The 21344-nt window shown below is 42.1% G+C and overlaps 1 protein-coding gene across 1 annotated transcript in view; it reads right to left on the bottom strand.

The window, feature by feature from the left end:
* Positions 1 to 494: 494 nt before the first annotated feature.
* NPHP1 (nephrocystin 1) overlaps positions 495 to 21344 on the bottom strand; it is a 65711-nt gene continuing 44861 nt past the window's right edge. Inside the window, exons 13-19 of the mRNA XM_060027349.1 lie at positions 20270 to 20352; positions 18321 to 18397; positions 17290 to 17389; positions 7545 to 7657; positions 5454 to 5527; positions 3500 to 3544; positions 495 to 2051 (exon numbers count right to left, since the gene is read on the bottom strand). Of these exons, the coding sequence (XP_059883332.1) occupies positions 1779 to 2051; positions 3500 to 3544; positions 5454 to 5527; positions 7545 to 7657; positions 17290 to 17389; positions 18321 to 18397; positions 20270 to 20352 (765 nt within the window). The 3' untranslated portion in view covers positions 495 to 1778. The remainder of the gene's footprint in view (positions 2052 to 3499; positions 3545 to 5453; positions 5528 to 7544; positions 7658 to 17289; positions 17390 to 18320; positions 18398 to 20269; positions 20353 to 21344) is intronic.

Raw genomic sequence — 21344 nt, forward strand, 5'->3', positions numbered from 1 at the left:
GGGGCGGTGGAGACGTAGTGAAATCTCTTCTCCGAGGCCATGTTCTCTCATGACATTTGTGGCTGGAAGCCCTTTCCCATGTTAAGTTCGGAGATGAAGGCCCACGTTGAGTTTCGGTTAAGGGTTTAGCGGAAGCTGACTAAAGATGTAGCCCAGGAGTTTCATAATACAATGGGTCTCTAAAAGTAAGCGCCTCCTCTAAGGCAGCACGCTGTCCAGAAAAGTTCCTCAGTTGGTGCTCTGACAGTTTAGGTTAAACTCTAATTTGATCGTCTTTTTCTTCCAATAGCCTTCTCATGTTTTATTTTCACATGCAATTCTTAAATGTTTGCACTGATGAGGGGAGTGTCTTAGGTTGTAGATGATACATGGTGTCTCTACGAGGTACATTAGCTGTGCCACTTACTAGCTCTGACTTTAGGAAAATTATCGAATCTGCCTGGCCTGTTTCTTCAGCTGTAGTAATACAGGAAAAAACCAGTGCTGGCCTCCTGTAGTAGCTGTGAGCGCTAACCTAGTAAATGAGAACTACGCAGCAGGCACTCAACAAACGCCAGCCGTACTGTTATCACTCACAGTGAAGGCTTGGGACAATTCACTGGCAGTCACAGGTTTATTTGAAATGCAACAAAATCTTTGTTCTTTGACACAGGGGTGGGGTAACTTAGTCCCCAAAGCCTGGAGGTGTCTTTTGTTTTGTTTTATTTTCTTTTTAAGAGCACCAATTATATGTACTTGAAAAGGTAAAACTAGATTCTGTTTTTATATCTAATTAGAATAAACCACATTCAAATATTAGACTGAATTCAGTGATTAATAGCACAACTTTCTCAAATAGATTACTCTGATTTCCCCTACATTTCACAACACAACGTTTATTAGCAAAATCATATATTTAATATATTCTGGGTCCTAGACTCTTATCAGATATGTCATTTGCAAATATCTTCTCCTAGTCTGTAGATTATATTTTCACTTCCTTGAATAGTCATAAATTTAGCTTTTGATAAAATCTTGCCTCCATATAAATCTATAGATACAGTTAACTTAAATTTGTTACTTGGTATTACATACAGAATGGACGGACAACAAGGTCCTACTGCATAGCAGAGGGAACTATATCCTATATCCTATGATAAGCCATAATGGAAAAGAATATAAAAAAGAGTGTATATATATGTATAACTGAGTCACCTTGCTATACAGAAGAAATTAACACAACATTGTAAACCAACTATTCTTCAATAAGAAAAGAAGAAACAGACTCACAGATATAGAGAACAAATTAGTGGTTACCAGTGGGGAGAGGCAAGATAGGGGTAGGGGATTAAGAGGCAAAACTATTAAGTATAAAATAAATAAGCTACAAGGATATATTGTACAGCACAGGGAATATAGCCAGTATTAAGAACCTTAAATGGAGTATAATCTTTAAAAAATTGTTAATCACTATATTGTACACCTGAAACTTTCATAATATGGTAAATCAACTATACTCAATAAAAAAGAAAAACAAAACAAAAATTTGTTAGTTGGTTTTTGAAAAAAAATTCTCTTTAAATTTAGATATAATAGTATTTCTCATAAAAATTTACTTCATTGTATTAACACATATTCAAATTACCAGATAAATATTTCTTATAGAATGTGGCCTGAACAAAAAAGAATAAAGCCTAGGTTATGATGGGACAGTTACTTCTGGTTTTCTCATGTGATGCAGGTTGTCATGGAGGGTCTATCAGATTCAGCGGGAAGTGGAAGGTCAAGGGGCACCGCTGTCAGGCTGCGATCTTTCTTATCTCACCCAAGAAGTCATAGGTCTGCTCTGAAATGTCGAAAGGCTCATGGAGCCCCGCTGGTGACAGCAGAGCCTGGAGGGCGCCCTCGTTTTCTTGGCTTTGCTTGAGGAAGTCGGCGATGACCTTCCATCGCGCGGCCTCGGTCTCCTCCTCTGCCCACCTGAACGGAGGCAGGAGCACAGAGTGGAGGAGGGGAAGCGCGCAGTCGTGGTAAACCAGGAGGAACACGGCCTTCTGGAGCTCCTTGTCTCTCTGCGAAAACACCGGCACCACCAGTGACTGTGAGTGGACCCAGCTCATTACTCCTCAAGGGTTACACTGGACGAGCTCTGTTAGCTAGAAGCCGTCTAGGGGGTGGGAGGGGGGTGCGTCAGTGTCTGGCAGCTCAGTCAGGACGTGGACACAACAGGAGTCACCGCGGAGAGAGACAAGTGGTTCTCTCTGAGGGTCTGCAAGGGGCTCCTTGAGGCCGGGGTGCCCCCTGAGTGCCATGGACATTCCATCAAGCAGACTGGGGTGCCAGAGTCTAACTCCGGGGACGAGGGTGCGGTTCCAGGTAAACGGAACTAGGACACGATGTGAAGTCAGCTGTATTGCTGAATGAGGTCAAGGTGATACGGGGGAAGGGTAGCAAGGGCTCTGCGTGAAATCCAGAGAAGGGCGCCCCAAGCAGTAGGAATGTGTTGTCAGCCCCGCCTCCCCATAACAAGAGCTGGGCAACACCCACATGGGCCGTGGCCCGGCTCCAACAGCTGGGGTGGGCATCACAGCCGGGGTGGCGGCCTACACTGCGATGTGGCCCCCGCAGGCTACCGTGTGTGGACAGGCAGCTCCTACAGGCCCGAGGCCCAGCACCTGTCCACTGCCAAGCTAGAAGGGCATTAAACCTGCCAGTTTTAGTCAAACAAAAACTCAAATAAGGATACAATATATACACTTTTTTTTTTTTCAATTTTTAGTGTCTTTGTTCTCCCGTGATTCCTTGAGGATAATGAAAAGTTCAGATTAGTAGTCCTAAAACCATGGACCATGGGCCCCATGCAGCCCACTGCCATCTCTTTTTAGAAATAGTTTTACAGAAAACAGCCCTGCCCAGGTGTGTACATATTGCCTGAAGCTGCCTTGCGTTACAGTGGCAGAGCTGGGTGTTTGAGACAGACCACATGTGGCCTGCAAAGCCAAAAATATTTACTCTCCGGCCCTTTACCAGAAAAGTTTGTCAATCCCAGACTAGAGCAGTCAAGCCACTACTCACTGATCACCGCAAGTTCTGTAATGACCACACTCTCCGGCCACGTAAGCACAGCCACGCCTGCTTTCAATGTGTGCTACAGCGTATGCCAATTTTCTTCTTCCCTCTCCTTACCTGATACGGACTTTGAGAGCTAGGGGAATTTTTTTTTTTTTTTTAAATGAGAGAAATTTGATAGCCAACTGGGACACTTTGGCTTAGAAAGTTCCCCTCAGTTCAATAAACTCAGTGATCTGAAATGACTGTCTCGATCAAGTGTTTCTTTTTACACTTGGAATCCATCAACCATACCCTTCTGGGAAGGTGTCTTTGCAACCATAATAACACCGTTTAACTGTCAAGAGGGATTAGGACCATGGTTACTTCAGCTAAAAAAGAGGCACGATTAGGGTGTGCGGCAGACACGGAGCACAAAACGTGTGACGCTCGGGGTGCACAGTCACGTTACCTTCTCTGACCTTTTTAAGGTACTCTCTTTCTCAGCCCAGGAACTCTAAAAAGCAAACAGAAATATTATGTTAATCCGAGTATTCACAAGTCTTTGCCACACCTCTGCAACTTCACTCTGTAATTAAACTTACGGACAGGATTACAAACGCTGTACAAATCCTGCACATGTAAGGAGTGAATCTCTAATTAGGCATCGAGTGCTAATGACCCAGAACCAGACTGACTAGGCGGGAGGTATCAGTGAACGATTCCTCAGAAGCCCGTGATTCTTACAAGTCAAAACTAATTTAAGAACAGAGAATCAGTGCAACGCTAACACATGCATGCAAACTGCACCAACGCAGCACCTAAACAATAAAATACCATTACGCTTTCAAGGTAAGACAGTCATGAAAATAGACAATTCTGCCAAATACCATACCCCTCGACAATTCTGTTTGCCGAGATGAGGACAGTGGACAGGGAGAGGTAGAATGAAGTACAGCTTTGCAAGTAAATATTTCCAATCTGTGCACCAAGTTTCACAAAAGCTTCTTTAAAGAAATAAAAAACCCAGAGTTCAATTAACCCCACAGAAGTATGAATCAAAGACCTTCCAGGGCCCAGCATGGTGCCTTAGCCATAGCGGGCTCTCGTGAAATATCTGTTGAATGAATCAATGTATGTACGTTTTGTATAACGAGTAAATATTAATATACTAATGCTTTATAGGGGAAGAAAGAGAAATTCTGCATTAGCTAACTATAGTGCTAGATGAGCTTGTCTGAAATTACAGATAAGCATATGCCAAGAACATTTTCTTACACCTTTTTGCTAAAACCTCATCATTGCTGTTGACACCCCCTCCCCAGCCAAACCAGCACGTGAAATCAGTTTCAAAGTCTAATAAAAACCTCTGTAGACGATGCTTCCTCCTTCCAACTCCGCCAGGCTGTATGGCCTCCCTCCTTATCAAGAGGACTCACCTCCCAACACGGCTCCCCTCCCTCCTGCGCACGTGCTTTTCCACGTCTCTGTGCTGTCCGGGGTCCCTAAAGCAAAACCCTTCACGGATTGCCCACCACCTATCACACTCTTCACCCACAGGATGAGACTGAGATCGCCCTTGACCGTCTACAGACGACATCCGACAGGCCAGATGGGGTCGTCTGCTCTCCTCAAGAGCACGCCCTCTTCCCTCCTGCCTCAGAGTGTTTGCTTGTGCTGACCCTCCCACCTGTGATGTCTTCTTCTCCCGTCCCAGTATGTCGAAACCCCGCTTGGCCCCCAGGCTTTCATTAGGTGCATCTCCCTGAGGACCTCTTTAATGAAACAGGCTCCTGATCCTTACATGCTGCCTCCTTTAAATCTGCAAGGGCCTGGATTACACATCCCCTACGGCACTTATGTTATCTGAGTATTTGCGTCGCAGGCCTAATACTTGTCGATTCTAATATTTAAGTTGAACTTTGTGAAACTGCCGTTTTTGAAGGTCAATAAATGGCTAAAAATTAGAGGTTTCACATGGTTCAACCTAATATCCAGCTGCTTTTTCATACAACAGATAACATACTTCAAATTAAAATAAAAATGATATGCAGGCCCTGATTCTCCCCTGAAAACTCAGTCAATTTATCTAACAAACCATTTTGGATTTTTGCTCTCAGGACACAATTGGTGGCCACCTTAAGTCAAGGAACAAACAATAGGGAGGAGATTGCAACGGGGTAGAAGGCAGGCACTCCGTCTGCTTATGGGGTCAGGGAAGGCAGCCCTGGGGAAGTCACCTCCATAGTAAGAAAGGACAGATGAGACCAAGTTAGCTGGACAACAGACAGGGATCGGGAGACATCATCCAAATAGGGAAGAAACGAACCCCACAGAAGCCTAGAGCTGGTGTCAGAACTCGTTATGCTGTATGTCTAAGCGCCTTTAGGACCCGCCAGGTTTCCATCATGATGCATACTACCCACCCTGAGCGCATCCATTAGGTCGGGCTGCTCCAGGAGCCTGGGGAAGGTGGCCAGCACTGGATTACTAATTAAATCTGAAATACAAAAGAATAAAAAGGATTTTCTATAAACTTCAGCCAATGTGTTTTATAGCAACAGACATAGAAACATGCATTCAGATTGCAATGACTGTGCCACGTGATTTGCTGATAACACATTCTACCCACGTTAACCTCTCGGAGGGCTGGAAGCTGCCCCCTCGGCCTCCATCTGCCCCTATATCCACACCCCGGGGAAGTCTGAAATGAGTCTGGTACCAAGTAGGTACAGCTTTTAGGTGGGAGTAAAGTGGCTCTGAACAGAATAAGACTAGAACATTTTGTTCTTCTACGTTTTTTTTCCAACCTCTCTTTCCTCCTCATGAGTGTGGTGCGGTAAGAGAAATCTTCCAATTAGGAGGCGCCCACACTCTCAGGAGGCTGAGTGGGAACGAGGGGCATCAAGGGAAAGGAGGTGGAGGGCGGGCAGCTCCTGCCCAGCCTGGGGCCAACGGATGGTGCTGGATGACATCGGAAGGAATGAGGAGCTGGGGATTCTGACCACAGGCCTACATACTGCGCAGGAGAATACTGACATTTCACAATCAATAGTGGCATGTGGAGGGCTGTGCAAAGAGGCCCACCAGGAAGGACACTTCAGAAACGGCAAGGGCAATGACTTCTATAATCTTGTGTCCTCAGTAGAGAAAAATCCTCTCTCTAGGTCTCACTAAGTTTATTCTGATGCGCAGATTCAAATGAAGCCAATGATTCTGAGTAGGCTTCTCCCTGCCTATAGGAAAACTAATAAGCCTTCTCCTCTTTAAGGAGTCGGGTCGTTCGTGAAGTTTTTCTAGAGTCGTTGAAACAAATTCAGAGGCAAGTGACGACTAAAGGGCTTAAACTGTCCTTCCTTTAGAATTACAATTATTCCTTGAGAAATGTTGGTGCTTCTCTGACTCTAGGTAGTTCCATTTCTACCTACCTATCCAGGTGGTGTGTCCCTGGGAGGGGACTCGTGTCTAACCATGAACTCCACTTGTCCATGAGAGCCGAGTCATCATGGGGCTCTCTCTCCCTCTCACTCGATTCTAGCCACACTGGCCTGCCTTCAATTTCAATCTCTCCAGTGCACTCCGGTTTTCTTGCCTTGGGTCTTCAGACATGCTGGTCCCTCTATCCGGAAAGGATCCGCCCCCACCCATCTCCCCTGTATGTCTAACTCCTCTCTCAGGTCTTCTCTTAAATATTCCTTGCCCAGAGAAGCCTTCCCTCATCCTATGAATTAATTCAGGTCTTCCTAGGGTACGCTCTTGTTGTGTATTTCCCTTCAGAACACTTGAGGTTGAAAAGGATTATTCATATAATTTTGTGTTTGAAGTCTGTTGCTCCACGAGAGTAGGGATGATGGTGCCTGTCTCATTCATCACTGGGTCCTGGCACAATGCCTGGCATATACTAGGCACTCAATAAAGAATATCCAATAAAATTCAACTTTCTCTGGAGGTAATTCTTACAACACATGCATATCTCTGTGCAAGTTCAATCGTGTGACAGCTCACTGATTTTTTTAAAATTACTTTTTAACATTTTACTTGGAAAAAGTTTCAAGCTGACAAAAAAGTTGCAAGAATAAAAACAGAACCGCTGAACACCTCTTACCTGGATTCACCAATTTTATTGATTTTTAAACTTCTTGCATTAAGAACCAGTTATTTTGGGTAATTTTGGTCTCTTTCCAAAAAAGATGATATACATATCAAACACATAGTAAAAACATTATTAAAGACATTAAAGGAAAATATGATTATATCTGAAATTTAGGATCTCAAGTCCCCAGAATCTGAATGGTAAAAAGTGTATATCGTAAAGAACGGAACACGTCCGGAGCTCACACAGGATGCACGCTGAGCACAGTGCTTTGCGTCTGAAGTAAGTGATTCACACTGATGCTATTCTAAATATTTTATTCCAAATGTCACCTTCAGAAGCAGAAGATAAAGGCTGGCAGAGGTTACATTTACTCAAAGCATGATGCACTGTTGTACGTGAGGAAACTGCAAAGACTTCTCACCAGCACTGTGCACGCTCATCCTGTCTTTCAGGAGCGCGTCACCAAGAATCTGGCGGTAAAATATCAACAAATGAACGGAGCACATACTTCCAATTAATGTTTCCGGCAGTAGACTGTTAAAGAAGAAAAAAAAATGTATTCATTAAACAATACCCTATGACCCAACCTACGGTGTTTTTAAAATGTATACTTATTACTCGAATGAAGAGTTTCAAGTTTTGCTTCATTATTGAAAAAAATTTTTTAATAATTTTGAGGAAAACTTCCACTATAAGTTGACCACGTTAAACTTCAGAAAACTTTTATTTTTACGTGTGTACTTTCAAGTTGCGACTCTGGGTTACCGTTCCTGTGTTTCCATGTTCGCATATACAGCCATGTTAAATGTCGAATAAAAAATAAAAGTCATCAATTATGTGTTTTAGAAAGAACGGGACTAGTCAGCTACAAGTTTTAACAAAGCCATGTTGCCACCTCACCCGATGTGACGAATGCAGAGGAAACGAGTTCAGACTGTTCCCAGTGCTGGGTGGAACACAGGAGGGTGTGGCAGATCAGACTGAATTCTGACTCTGCGGTGCTACCTCCTAGCTATGTGATTTGGGGTTAATTATTTATTCTCCTTGTGTTTTGGTTTCTTCATTTGTAGAACACAGATAGTCATAGCTGCATCTCAGGTTACTAAAAGGATTAAAATGAGGTAAATGTGGAATGCTTAATGCAATGCCTGGTACATACTGTAGCAAGGTCTCAAGGACAAGAAAATTTCAATATTGAAGTTACACTGATATCAGTTTAAAATGGACTGTAAGACCTTTAGGATGTTGTATGTAATCCTCATAGTAACCACACACAAAAGATGTATAGAATATACACAAAAGGAAATCAAAATGTATCATACCAAAAAAATCAATTAAAAACACAGGAAGGCAGGAAGAGAGGAAAGGAGGGACAAAAATACCCTTAAAACATACAGAAAACAAATAACAAAATGGCAATTAAGTCCTTCCCTATTAGTAATTATTTTACATGTAAATGGATTAAACTCCCCAACCCCAAAACACAGATTGGCAGAATGGATTAAAAAAACAGGATCCAACTATATTGTGTCTACTAGAGACCCACTCTAGATCTAAGGACATTCATAGGTTGAAAATGAATGGATAGTTAAAGATATTCCATGCAAATAGTAAAGAAAAAGAGAGCAGGGATAGCTATACTAACATCAGACAAGACAGACCTTAAGCCAAAAAGCTGTTACAATGAAAGATATTATATAATGATAAAAGGGTCAATTCATCAAGAAGATATAACAGTTATAAACATATACAACAGACATCAGAGCTCCTAAATATATGAAGTAAACAGTGACAAAAGTGAAGAGAGAAATAGATCTACAATCATAGTAGCGGACTTCAATACCCCACTTTCAATAAGGGATAGAACAACCAGACAGAAGATCAATAAGGAAAGAGAACTTGAACAACACTGCAGACCAACTGTAACTGGCCGACATATACAGAACACTCTGCCCAATAGCAGAATACGCATTTTTCTCAAGTGCACATGGGACATTCTCCAGGACATTCTCCTAACATACGTGGTCATACATTAGGCCACAAAACAAGTCTTAACAATTTAAAAGACAAATTATACAAGGTATATTTTCTTTTTTCCAAAGTACATTTTCTTCTCAACTTTTTTTTTTTTTTTTTGCAGTATGCGGGCCTCTCACCGTCGTGGCCTCTCCCGCTGCGGAGCACAGGCTCTGGACGCGCAGGCTCAGCGGCCATGGCTCACGGGCCCAGCCGCTCCGCGGCATGTGGGATCCCCCAGGACCGGGCACGAACCCGTGTCCCCTGCGTCGGCAGGCAGACTCTCAACCACTGCGCCACCAGGGAAGCCCCCAAAGTACATTTTCTGATCACAATGGAATGAAACTAGGAATCAACAGCAGAAGGAAAACTGGAAAATTCACAAATATGTGGATATCAAACAACATACTTTTAAGCAACCAATGGCTCAAAGAAGAAATCACACGGGAAATCAGAAAATATCTTGAGACAAATAAAATGAAAATACAACACACCAAAACTTATGGGATGCGGTGAGAGCAGTGTTAAGAAGGAAAATTTATAGCTATAAATACTTACATTAAAAAAGAAGAAAGATTTCAAATCACCAACCTAACTTTACACCTTAAGGAGCTTGAAAAGAAAAACAAATGAAACCCGAAGGTAGCCGAAGAAAGGAAATAATAAAGATTAGAGCAGAAATGAACAAAATGGAGAATAGAAAACTACAGAGAAAACCAATGAAAGCAGAGCTGGTTCTTTGAAAAGACAAATAAAATCGACAAACCTTTAGCTGGATTGATTAAGAAAAAAAGAGAGAGACTCAAGTTACTAAAATCAGAAATGAAAGGAGACATTATTACTGATTTTACAAAAATTACAAAGGATTATAAAAGAGGACTATGAATAATTGTATGCCAACAAATTAGATAATCTAGATAAAACAGACATACTCCTAGAAACACACAACCTACCACGACTAAATAATAAATACAAAATCTGAACAGACTTATAACTAGAAAGGAGACTTAATGGTAATCAAAAACCTGCCAACAAAGAAAACCCCAGGACCAGATGGCTTCACTGATGAATTCTACCAAACATTTAAAGAAGAATTAATACCAAACCCTCTCAAACTCTTCTGAAAAACTGAAATGAAAGGAATACTTCCAAACTCATTCTGTGAAGCCAGCATTATCCTGATACCAAAGCCAGACAAAGACACAACAAAAAAACTACTGACCAATATCCCTGATGAACACTGATGCAAAAACTCCTCAACAAAATACTAGCAAACATAATTCAACAGCACATTAAGTTTTATACACTATGACCAAGTAGGATTTATTCCTACAAGGCCAGGATGGTTCAAAATAAGAAAATCAATCGATGTAATACACTAGACTAACAGAATCAAGGAAAAAAAAAAAACACGTTATTTTCTTAGCTGATGCTGAAAGCATTTGATAAAATGCAACATATCTTCATAATAAAAACACCCAACAAACTAGGAATAGAAGAAAACTATCTCAACGTAATAATGGCTGTATGTGAAAATCCCATAGCTAACCTCATACTCAATGGAGAAGACTGGAGGCTTTCCCTCCAAGATCAAGATCAAAACAAGGATGTTCATTTTCACCATTTTTATTCAACATATTACTGGAAGCCCTAGCCAGAGCAGTGAGGCAAGAAAAATGAATAAAAAGTATATAAGTTAGAAAAAAAAGAAGTAAAATTATCTCTGTTCACACACAACGTGATTTCAATATTGAAGTTACATTGATATGTGACGAATGCAGAGGAAACACACACACACACACACACACACACAAAACTGTTATAATAAAGAAATGCAGCAAAGTTGCAGGATATAAAATCAACATACACAAATCAGTCATGTTTCTATATACTAACAATGAACAATTTGAAAAGGAAATTAAAACTTTAATTTCATTTAATAGCATATCTAATAGCATTGAAAGAAAGAAAATACTTGGATCATCAAAAAATCTAGAAACAATAAATGCTGGAGAGGGTGTGGAGAAAAGGGAACACTCTTGCACTGCTGGTGGGAATGTGAATTGGTTCAGCCACTATGGAGAACAGTATGGAGGTTCCTTAAAAAACTACAAATAGAACTACCATATGACCCAGCAATCCCACTACTGGGCATATACCCTGAGAAAACCATAATTCAAAAAGAGTCATGTACCAAAATGTTCATTGCAGCTCTATTTACAATAGCCCGGAGATGGAAACAACCTAAGTGCCCGTCATCGGATGAATGGATAAAGAAGATGTGGCACATATATACAATGGAATATTACTCAGCCATAAAAAGAAACGAAATTGAGCTATTTGTAATGAGGTGGATAGACCTAGAGTCTGTCATACAGAGTGAAGTAAGTCAGAAAGAAAAAGACAAATACCGTATGCTAACACATATATATGGAATTTAAGAAAAAAAATGTCATGAAGAACCTAGGGGTAAAGCAGGAATAAAGACGCAGACCTCCTAGAGAACGGACTTGAGGTTATGGGGAGGGAGAAGGGTGAGCTGTGACAGGGCGAGAGAGAGTCATGGGCATATACACACTAACAAACGTAGTAAGGTAGATAGCTAGTGGGAAGCAGCCGCATGGCACAGGGATATTGGCTCGGTGCTTTGTGACAGCCTGGAGGGGTGGGACAGGGAGGGTGGGAGGGAGGGAGACGCAACAGGGATGACATATGGGAACATATGTTTATGTATGACTGATTCACTTTGTTATAAAGCAGAAACTAACACACCATTGTAAAGCAATTATACCCCAATAAAGATGTTAAAAAAAAAAAGTCAAAAAAAAAAAAAAAAAGAAAATACTTGGGAATAAAAAATAGAAATAAAATTTCAAATATTGAGATTTCAAAATATAATCTGGAAATACAAGTGAGTGCTTTAAAACCTGACACCTGGTACACACTAAATACTTACTGAGAATATTGAGCACCAGAATTAACCTTAGCAGATACTCAAGAAAATGTCTTGAATCATTCTAAACACACATTTTCTGTGTTATTTTTAGAAATACATGAACTCTGTCACTAAGCATGAAGAATGAGCGTATAGGAGATCTCGAAAACCTTGCGAACAATGTCCTCTACCAAGAGGAAGATGTCTTTGGGCTAAGGGAAACCACCTAAAGTTAAAGGAGACTTTAACTTCAGAAAATAATCCTTCACTCTAACTTCTAGGATTAGAATTTTAGAAGGGAAAATTAATCACAGAGGTAACATCCAGGCTTCCAGCCTGCTGAAAGAGAGCAGAATGAACGTGACCCCAGGGATGGTACAGGAGTAATGAGTTCCTATGACTAGTTTCACAGAATTTAGATACGTATCCTTGACCACTCCCTAACCCTTGCATTCTAGAAATGCCCCAAAACACAAGATAGATTCTCTTACCACACTTATATTCATATAGAGCATTTCATGCACAGAGCCAGAAGTCACCCTTTTCCAGCCCCGCTAAAATTCTGATCGTGCATAGCCCTGACCTAGATTTCAGGTTGGCTGCAGGGGAACATTTAAGCTGCCTCGATGCCACCACATGCCTTCTCGGTGTTCATGCTGTGATTCCATGTTGTTCTACACCCCGCCCTCCGGTCTATGGGACATGTGGGCAGTGTTTCAGCAGCATGCCCAAACTCATGTCTCATGCTGAAAAACAGACATTAATTCTACGAGGGGAAGGGGTGGAACCTTCCTTCCATTCTCTCCTCCCCTTCTCTCCCAGATCGGCCTGCTCTGTCTGGCAGGCATCGCGGCCAGCCTGCAGTGGAGGCCTTCAGCGCCCACAGTGCCGGCACTCCTTTCCTTCTGGTACCTCCCCATAACATGAAGCAACGCTGCTGGCTCTTTATCAGAGCTTCCTTTAGGGAAATCCTTTGATTTTCCCAAATCCAAGGTGACCAGGAAGCTCTGAGCTGAAGAAGTAAAGATATACTTCTTTCTGACCTCACAGACAGATCAACAGAAGGGCAATAAACATGATACTGGGCCCCCGGCAAGCAACACTATTACTTCATTTATTTTTAGCAATAATACAATGGAAGTAAAAGAGAAAAAAAGATGGCATACATCCAGAGAGCAAAGGAAAATAAACAAATTTGTAGCAAATTTATATACAGGCATGTAGCCTACTGCCACAGACCAGTATGTCTCGGTATTCAGAACCCGTGCTCTGGGAGTCTGGGTCTAAATTCAGGGCTTTCCCTCATCAGAGGCTTAAAAGCATGCATTTGGCCAAATCACACCAAGTTAAACCCCATCAAAAAAACAGCTCCCAAATCAGAAAGGCAAGTCTTGGTGAAACAGGAGGACCTATCTGCTCCCTCTTCCGTCTCAGCTGAGGGTCAACATGACCAGAGTTGTCTCCATAAAAGGAGACCCAGGGACAGGATTCTGGTGCTGTTTCTTTGGTCAAGGAGACGAGTCCACGTTGATTCATCGGATTTTCACAGGGCTCCTGACAGCCAAAGGAGACACACACGGAAGACTGCTGGCTGGTGAGAGGGCAGGATGAAGCCAACCAGCAAGGATACTGGGGAAACTGGGCACTAATGCAGATTATAACTGGGCTTCCCACCCTTGGCCCTGCCCGCAGTTTTGTAGGTCCCTTGGCATAACAAAAAGAGCCCCGTCCTTTCTCCTTCAAGCAGAGAAATCTGGCTAAACAAAGATGAAGGGTTTATTCATTTATTTTTATTTTTTTTAACGTCTTTATTGGAGTATAATTGCTTTACAATGGTGTGTTAGTTTCTGCTTTATAACAAAGTGAATCAGTTACACATATACATAAGATGAAGGGTGTTTTTGTTTTTGTTTTGTTTTTTCTTTTGCGGCACGTAGGATCCTAGTTCCCCAACCAGGGATTGAACTCGTGCCCCCTGCAGTTGAAGCGTGGAGTCTTAACCACTGGACCACCAGGGAAATCCCAAAATATGAAGTTCTTAAGCAAGGGAGAGTGGGGACAGAGGCGGGATGGGCGTTTGGAGGAGTGGAGGAGGAGGGCTGTTGGTAGCATCATCCGCCTTCTTTCCCCACTCACTGCAGGTGGCAGGTCAGGGAGAGGAGACTGAGAAGGATCAGCCCCATCTCAGGCTCCACCTCCAGGGTGCACAGGCCTGATTCCAGCCTCTCATCCTGGACCCACAGCACAGCCCTCGCACCCCAGCCCATGGCCCGGCAGTAGGGCCCAAGGCCTCTGGCTTCACCATGCCCACGGTCTGCCCCTGGGAGAGCCTGCCTGAGGCCGGCGGGCCCTGAAGCCCACGCTGGACACCACCAGGAGAGCAGAGCGCATTTCTGCATCAGGCAAAGTGGAGCGGCAATTTCAAGACGGTGCTCAGGTCTCTCTCGGGGCTCTGGGAGGAGACAGGAGCGGACACCAAGACGAGGTGGGGGAGGCCAGGGACCGCAGAAGGCAGAGCGAGCGCCCGACCCCTTTTACACCAGCAGGAAGAGCTCTACTTGGAAACTATTTCACAAACATTTTTCGGGTGCCTACTGTATGCTGTAACCAACAAGGGCTCAGTTCCTGACGTCAGGGGATGAGGACCTGGGACCCTTCTTTGAGAACCCAGCATGCAGAAGAATGTTCATTGCTTTGGGGGAACGGGCCCGCCCATCTGACCGCCGCACACCCAAGTCAGATTTGATCTCTAGATTGTAAAGCGTATCTGCAAACTGATATTTGGGGCCAAAGAAACACTATTAAGAGCTGTGCTTGACAGACACGCTTGGGAGTGCTTCGGACTCTCGAAAGCTTATCAACAAGGGGGGTAGCGGGAGGCTGAAGACGTAGGAAGAATGAGGCCAAACAGGATTCTAGCTTTTCTTCTACAAAGACCGCTACTGTGCTTCTTCTATTAATCTTGAAAAATAAAAACTGTCCAAGGAAAGATTGGCCAAAAGAAAGGAATTTATAGGCTCTATGAACATCCAGGAAAAAAAAAAGCCAAGAGGATGAATACTACCCACGAACACATAATTAATGGTTATTGAAAGATTTAACTGTTAACACTATAATTATAATACACATTTCAGTACTAGAGATAAGAACAAGGGATATTTAAACTGGGAGCATGATCTAGAATGAGAAAAGCAACCATTCACAGAGGTGGGCCAAGGTTCCCTGCTTCCTGATAATCCGCGAGCAGAGAGCAGGTCACTGTGGGACCAGTCAACTGCATCAGTCTCTGTTCCCGAGCCACGCTCCTCCCTCTGCCCCTCCTGTCCACTGCGTACTCTCCACATCTCCACGTCATCAACTGGCACCTCTTCCAAACCTTCAAAGCTTCTTTTGAATCCCCCGATCCTACCAGCTACATAGCACATCCTCATCTGAACAAATGTGATCACAGTGCCAGCCACCTGTCGTTGTATTTACATTTATCTAGACATATGATAATAGTAATAGCTATAGCTGTTTATAATATAGCTATTACTATATAAGAGTAATAATTATAGCTGCTACTTATTGTGTGTTACTGGGTGCCACGTACTAGCTAAGTGTTTTATATATTTTCTTTTCCTTAAACCTCTTTAGTGCTTGATGGGGTTAATACTATTATGATGTCCATTTTAAAGACGTAGACCTTGAGACCCTGAGAAAGATGGTAAATGACTTGTCCAAGAGGTTACTGAGTTAGAGATGGATCGACCTGGGATTCTACCAGTGCAAAATCTCCCTGAAGAAAATGCAAATTAAAACCACCAATAGCTACCACTAATCATTTATTAAAATGGGCAAGGACTTCTCTGGTGGCACAGTGGTTAAGAATCTGCCTGCCAATGCAGGGGACACAGGTTTGATCCCTGGTCCAGGAAGCTCCCACATGCCGTGAAGCAACTAAGTCTGTGTGCCACAACTATGGAGCCTGTGCTCTAGAGCCCGCAAGCCACAACTACTGAAGGCCGTGTGCCACAACTACTGAGCCCAAGTGCTACAACTACTGAAGCCCACGCCTAGAGCCCGTGCTCCGCAACAAGAGAAGCCACCGCAAGAAGCACATGCACCGCAACGAAGAGTAGCCCCTGCTTGCCGCAACTAGAGAAAGCCTGCGCGCAGCAACGAAGACCCAATGCAGCCAAAAATAAATAAATATATAAATAAATAAATAAAACGGGCAAAACAGAAAAAAATTGATCATATCAAATGTTGTCAAGAATACGGAGTAATTGGAACTCTCATATGTGGCTGGAGAGGGTGTAAAATGGCCTCTAGTCATATTGGAAACCAGTTTGGCAGTTTCTTATAAAGTTAAACAAACACCAGATGATCCAGTAATCCCACTCCTAAGTACCTACACCCACGAGAAAGGAAGACATGCCCACACACACAAAAACTCTTACGCAAATATATAGAGCAGCTTTATTCATAATTGCCCAAAGCCAGAAACAACCCAAGTATCTATCAACTAGTGAATAAATAAACACATTAGGGTATATCCACCAAATGGAATACCAATTAGAACAAAAAGGAAAAAATCACTAGCACAGGCAACAGCATGGGTGTATCTCAACTGCGTTACGCTAAATGAAAGAGGCCAGACTCAAAAGGCTATGTACTGTGTGAGTCCATTTGTAGGACATTCCGGAAAAGGCAAAACTGTTGGGAAAGAAAACAGAGGAGCAGTAGCCTGAGGCCGGAGCTGGAGAGTTGATTACAAAGGGGCATCAGTTCACTGTTTATAGTGATGGAAATATTCTCTATCTTGACCGTGTGGTAGTTATATGACTGTATATACTTGTCAAAACACAAAGAACTTAAACTAAAAAGGGCAAATTTTACTGCGTGTAAATTATACCTCAACAAACTTGACATTAAAAAAAGTTCCCCAAAGTTCCCTGAGGGTAGGACTGTGGATGATAAGTCCCGTTGACTCAAAAGTTTCTATACTATTTCTGACCGCATCTATCATTTGTGCTAACTGGTAAACAGAAGAATAAGCTAATCTGAAATGTATTATTATTCCATTTCCCTACTGATCCTTGGCAGAAGAATTAGTGAGGAAAAAAAATAATTAACAGAAGGTGACCAAGCACGTGGAGAAGCCAGAAACAGAGATGGTCCACAAACGCTGAATGGGCCCAAGTTCACCGGACAGGTAACAGTAGGTACCAACCTTAGCATGTTCCTTGATCTTCTGTTCAAAGATCTCAGTTTTACTAGAAGCTGAGGCTGCCTTCTCACTGTCATCATCTGATGGAAAACACTACCATGTGCTTTAAAAAAATAAAAAATACATCTCAAAACTTTAAGTGCTTAGGCAGTGAATATAATAAAATAGAGTATTTTATATACATTTTTTTATATATAAAAATAAGACAAAGTTTTTTTCAGCACCAGTGGGGCTGAATTGTATGAGAGGCAGCAGTCGCCCATACGCCCTAAATGGACTGATGAATATGATGTGCCCTAAGGACCTTCAGAATGCACCCAACCAGCCCACCCCTGGAGCTGCCACTACATCAGATACCGTGACAGCATCACTGCTGCCAGATGACAAAGAAAAAGGGAGTTTAAAAAGCACGTCTGACTCCAAGTAGAACCAGCTGCATCCCACATCCCAGCTCCTTCCTGTTCCAAGAAGGTGGGATTGGCATTGCTGGGGTGGCAGCAGTGCTGTGTGTCCTAAATCACGAAGCAAGGAGCGGGATGTCTGAGGACCTAGAGGGGAGTTTCAAACCCATCAGGCTCTGAGCTCCAAGAGGCAAGGGCCATATCTGCCTTACTCTCCATTTTCCCTTTACCTAGCACAGTGCCTGGTCAATGAACACATTAAAAGATGCTCAGTATTTTTGGAGGGCAACCTGGTATGTATACCACAATTTCAAATGTCTACACCCTTTGACCTAGCAATAGGCAATCACTGAATTGGCCTATTCTATTAATTCTGTGGCCCAGTGTTCAACGAAAAGGAACCAATACAGGGTCCTCATGCATCCTAATTTCCTACGTTAGAGTCTCAAATATGCTACCAAGAAAATAAGCACTTAGATAAAAATGATTAAGATTTTAACATCAAACGACATATTTTAAAAAATGTGAATTCACGTGAAAAGTGTTACGCTTATTATACTATAGGTATCTTCTCCGATGTATCTTCTGCTTGTTTAATCTTTAAGGAAAGAAAGCAACACAGAAGAGTGGTACCTCTTCTGGATACTGAAGGGTCCACTTCAACACCTTTTTCATAAGGGGTACCTCCATTCAAGAAGAGTTCATAAGTTCTACAAAAGAAAAATATACCATGATGGATATGTGTTACGGACATTGAGAAACAGTAGAGTCAGTAGTGGAACGTTTTTTAGCACAGACGCATTCACAGACATTTTATTTATGCCTCATTGGTAAATGAGAATGAAGGTTGTTGATACCTCCATGGGGTTATCATCTCAGTAAATAAAGTCTCTTTCTTAACTATGAACCACAGAAAACACATTTTTCTACATAAAAATGAGGAAGATTAATTAATGTCATTAAGGTCTTTTGACTTTAATGACTCCTGTTATTTAAATGCATTTTTCAAATGTTTCAAATCATCACTGGAAATAAAGCTATTATGAATTCATACTATTTTTAAAATTTAAAAGTAACAGGTAGATTGTTGTAAAAAGTTCAAATGGCATACAAATGATAAACAAAAAATAAAAAATCCCTCCCCCCTTCTTTCCCCCCTAGTTTGGTAGCCCCTTGTCCTATCTGTTTCAATACAAATGGAAACAAACACATACATTTAAACAGTAAATCTTAAACTGACACACGTTTAAAGTTGCGTACTCCGTAAGTGTGGAAGCAGAAGGTAAGAGGCCTCCTTAATCCTGTGGCACCACCTCCCCAGTTCTGCTCGCCAGAGACAACCTCCGGGAACAGTTTACACACACGCACATGAACACAGCTCTTTGCGAACAGAAGTGGAGTCAGCACACACACGATTCTGCAACTTGCCGTTTTCATATAATAATATACATTGGAGATGTTTCTGTATCAATACATAGGCCTCCACCTCATTTAAAAAATAGCTATGACTTCACTTTAAGAAGGATTGGTTAAACACACTTTTCCCTCCCACTAAGCACAGTGAAAAACCCTGAACAGTATTAAAGACAAAAAACAAAAGCAGAACAACAAAAACAACACACAAGAAGCCTGGGCCTCTCCATCTACAGGCAGTGGCTGGGGAGGTTGGGTGTGATAGAGTGCCCCTCCCCCTCCCACTGGCGTAACATCAGAGGAGGGCTTTTACCTCCGTCCAGTGGTAAGGAGGTCACGCCCACCCCTGCAGTATCAGTAAAGATGGAAGAGGGGTGCATTATCTGAATTAAACCTTTGGGCTTGGGAACTATTATGATCCCATTTTAAAGATGGGGGAAGTTGAGGCTTGCAGACAACTTGCTTACAGTTACATGGACAGAACCCAGGCTACAGCCCTGAATTTTACCATTCCAAATCTGGGATCTCAATCATCATCCTAGTGACTGCCCATCTGTATCTCTTCTGTGGGTTTCTTATCTTCCAGGCTTAGATTTGTGTGTGTGTGTCCATTTTCAAATTTGGATTGGCCTCTTCTTAATTTTTGAAGGCTCTTTTTGTATTAGGGATAATAATCTCGTGACTGTTATGTATATATTGCAAATGCATTACAAATATTTGTTTTTGGTCTTAAATTTTAAATTTGTTTACAGTGGCTGCTGCTACAATTTCCATGTACCACCTACGGAAGAAAGGCAGAGTCACGGAGGACCTGGGGACCCCAGACTCAGCTTTCTCACTCTTTGGCGAGAATGAGGCTCTATTTCAGCACTGTGAAATGTACTAATACCACAGGAAATCACTGGAAGAATATTCTCAGCAGACAACCGGTGCAAATATCTTTTAAAATACCGTGGCTACCTGTGTCATTTCTTCCCCGCTAGGATGAGATCATGTGTGCTGTTTTCATATACTACCTAAAAGAACATTAAAATCAACAGTAAAAGCCCTCTCCACACAAGTTACTGAAATGTAAGTAATACACTCTGGAAACCTGAGGTATCTAGATTCTAAAAAAAATGAATTTCCACAAAATTACCCGTTTGGAAGGAATATATAAGCCAACTTACTTTGCTGGAATAGGAATTCCACTGGCATCAAAAAGTTTAAGAAACACCCAGCCACAACTTAATTCTCCTCTCTCACCAGTTGACTAGAAAATAAAACAAAGTGTATGAAAATTAATGTCTGAATCAGTCAAATCTATAAGCACATACCAAGTTCTTCTAAAAGGAATAAAACTAGTATTTGCCTTTAGAACTAAAAAATTCTTCACAAGAAAACAAAGTGAAACCCAGTGGAGTCCCATTTGACTTGCAGGCCAGATGGTAAAGGCAGGATATAAAATGAAAATCTCTTGTTAAATTGCTCCTGAAAAACCCCTAAAGCTGATGATATGACGACTGTTACTATTGCTTCTTGAGTGACATAAATATGCAGTGGGATGATTCCAGATCACCTCAATATACATGAGCGTAGGAGGCTCTGTCTCAGTAAGAAATGGAATGAACCAATTAAAGCATTCAAGGGTCCTTCTGCTCAGAACTTAACCCAATGTCAACTGTCAGAGGCGTCTGGGGTTCACCTGGGGGACCTGCTCCTGTCCTACCCACCCGCAGCGGACGGATGAATTTGCCTTAAAGAAATGAAAGGATGGTATTACACCATTATGGTATTACACCATTAACATAATAAAACATACAATGGTATTACATATGATGGTATTACACCATTAACATAATACAAATCTCTGGGTTATCACGAGGCCCAGCACACATTCTACACCTATCTATGGAAATACATAATTATTACCACAGAGCCACACCCACTGATTCAATAGTCTACATGATGTAAATTAATCCAAGTTTCTGGTGTTCCCTTTATAAAAATTACCCCTCTGCCAGGTCCCTTCATTAGAACGCTCATTTACAAGGTTAGGGGCACTCTGACCCTCCAGGACAGAGCTAAAGCACAGTGCTGCAAGGCCGCTAGCATCTTTTATCACTTTCTGCAAGGTCTTATGTTTTTCCAATCTTCATTCTTTAAAAGCACTGGAGTTCGCTCAAGCTATAAACGTAAACAAGTACACTTATTTTAAACACTAATGGAAAAGTAGCATCATAAAAAAATTAGAATCACTGTCAC

The sequence above is a fragment of the Delphinus delphis genome, chromosome 12 (genome assembly GCF_949987515.2).
Source record: "Delphinus delphis chromosome 12, mDelDel1.2, whole genome shotgun sequence".
Taxonomy (NCBI): domain Eukaryota; kingdom Metazoa; phylum Chordata; class Mammalia; order Artiodactyla; family Delphinidae; genus Delphinus; species Delphinus delphis.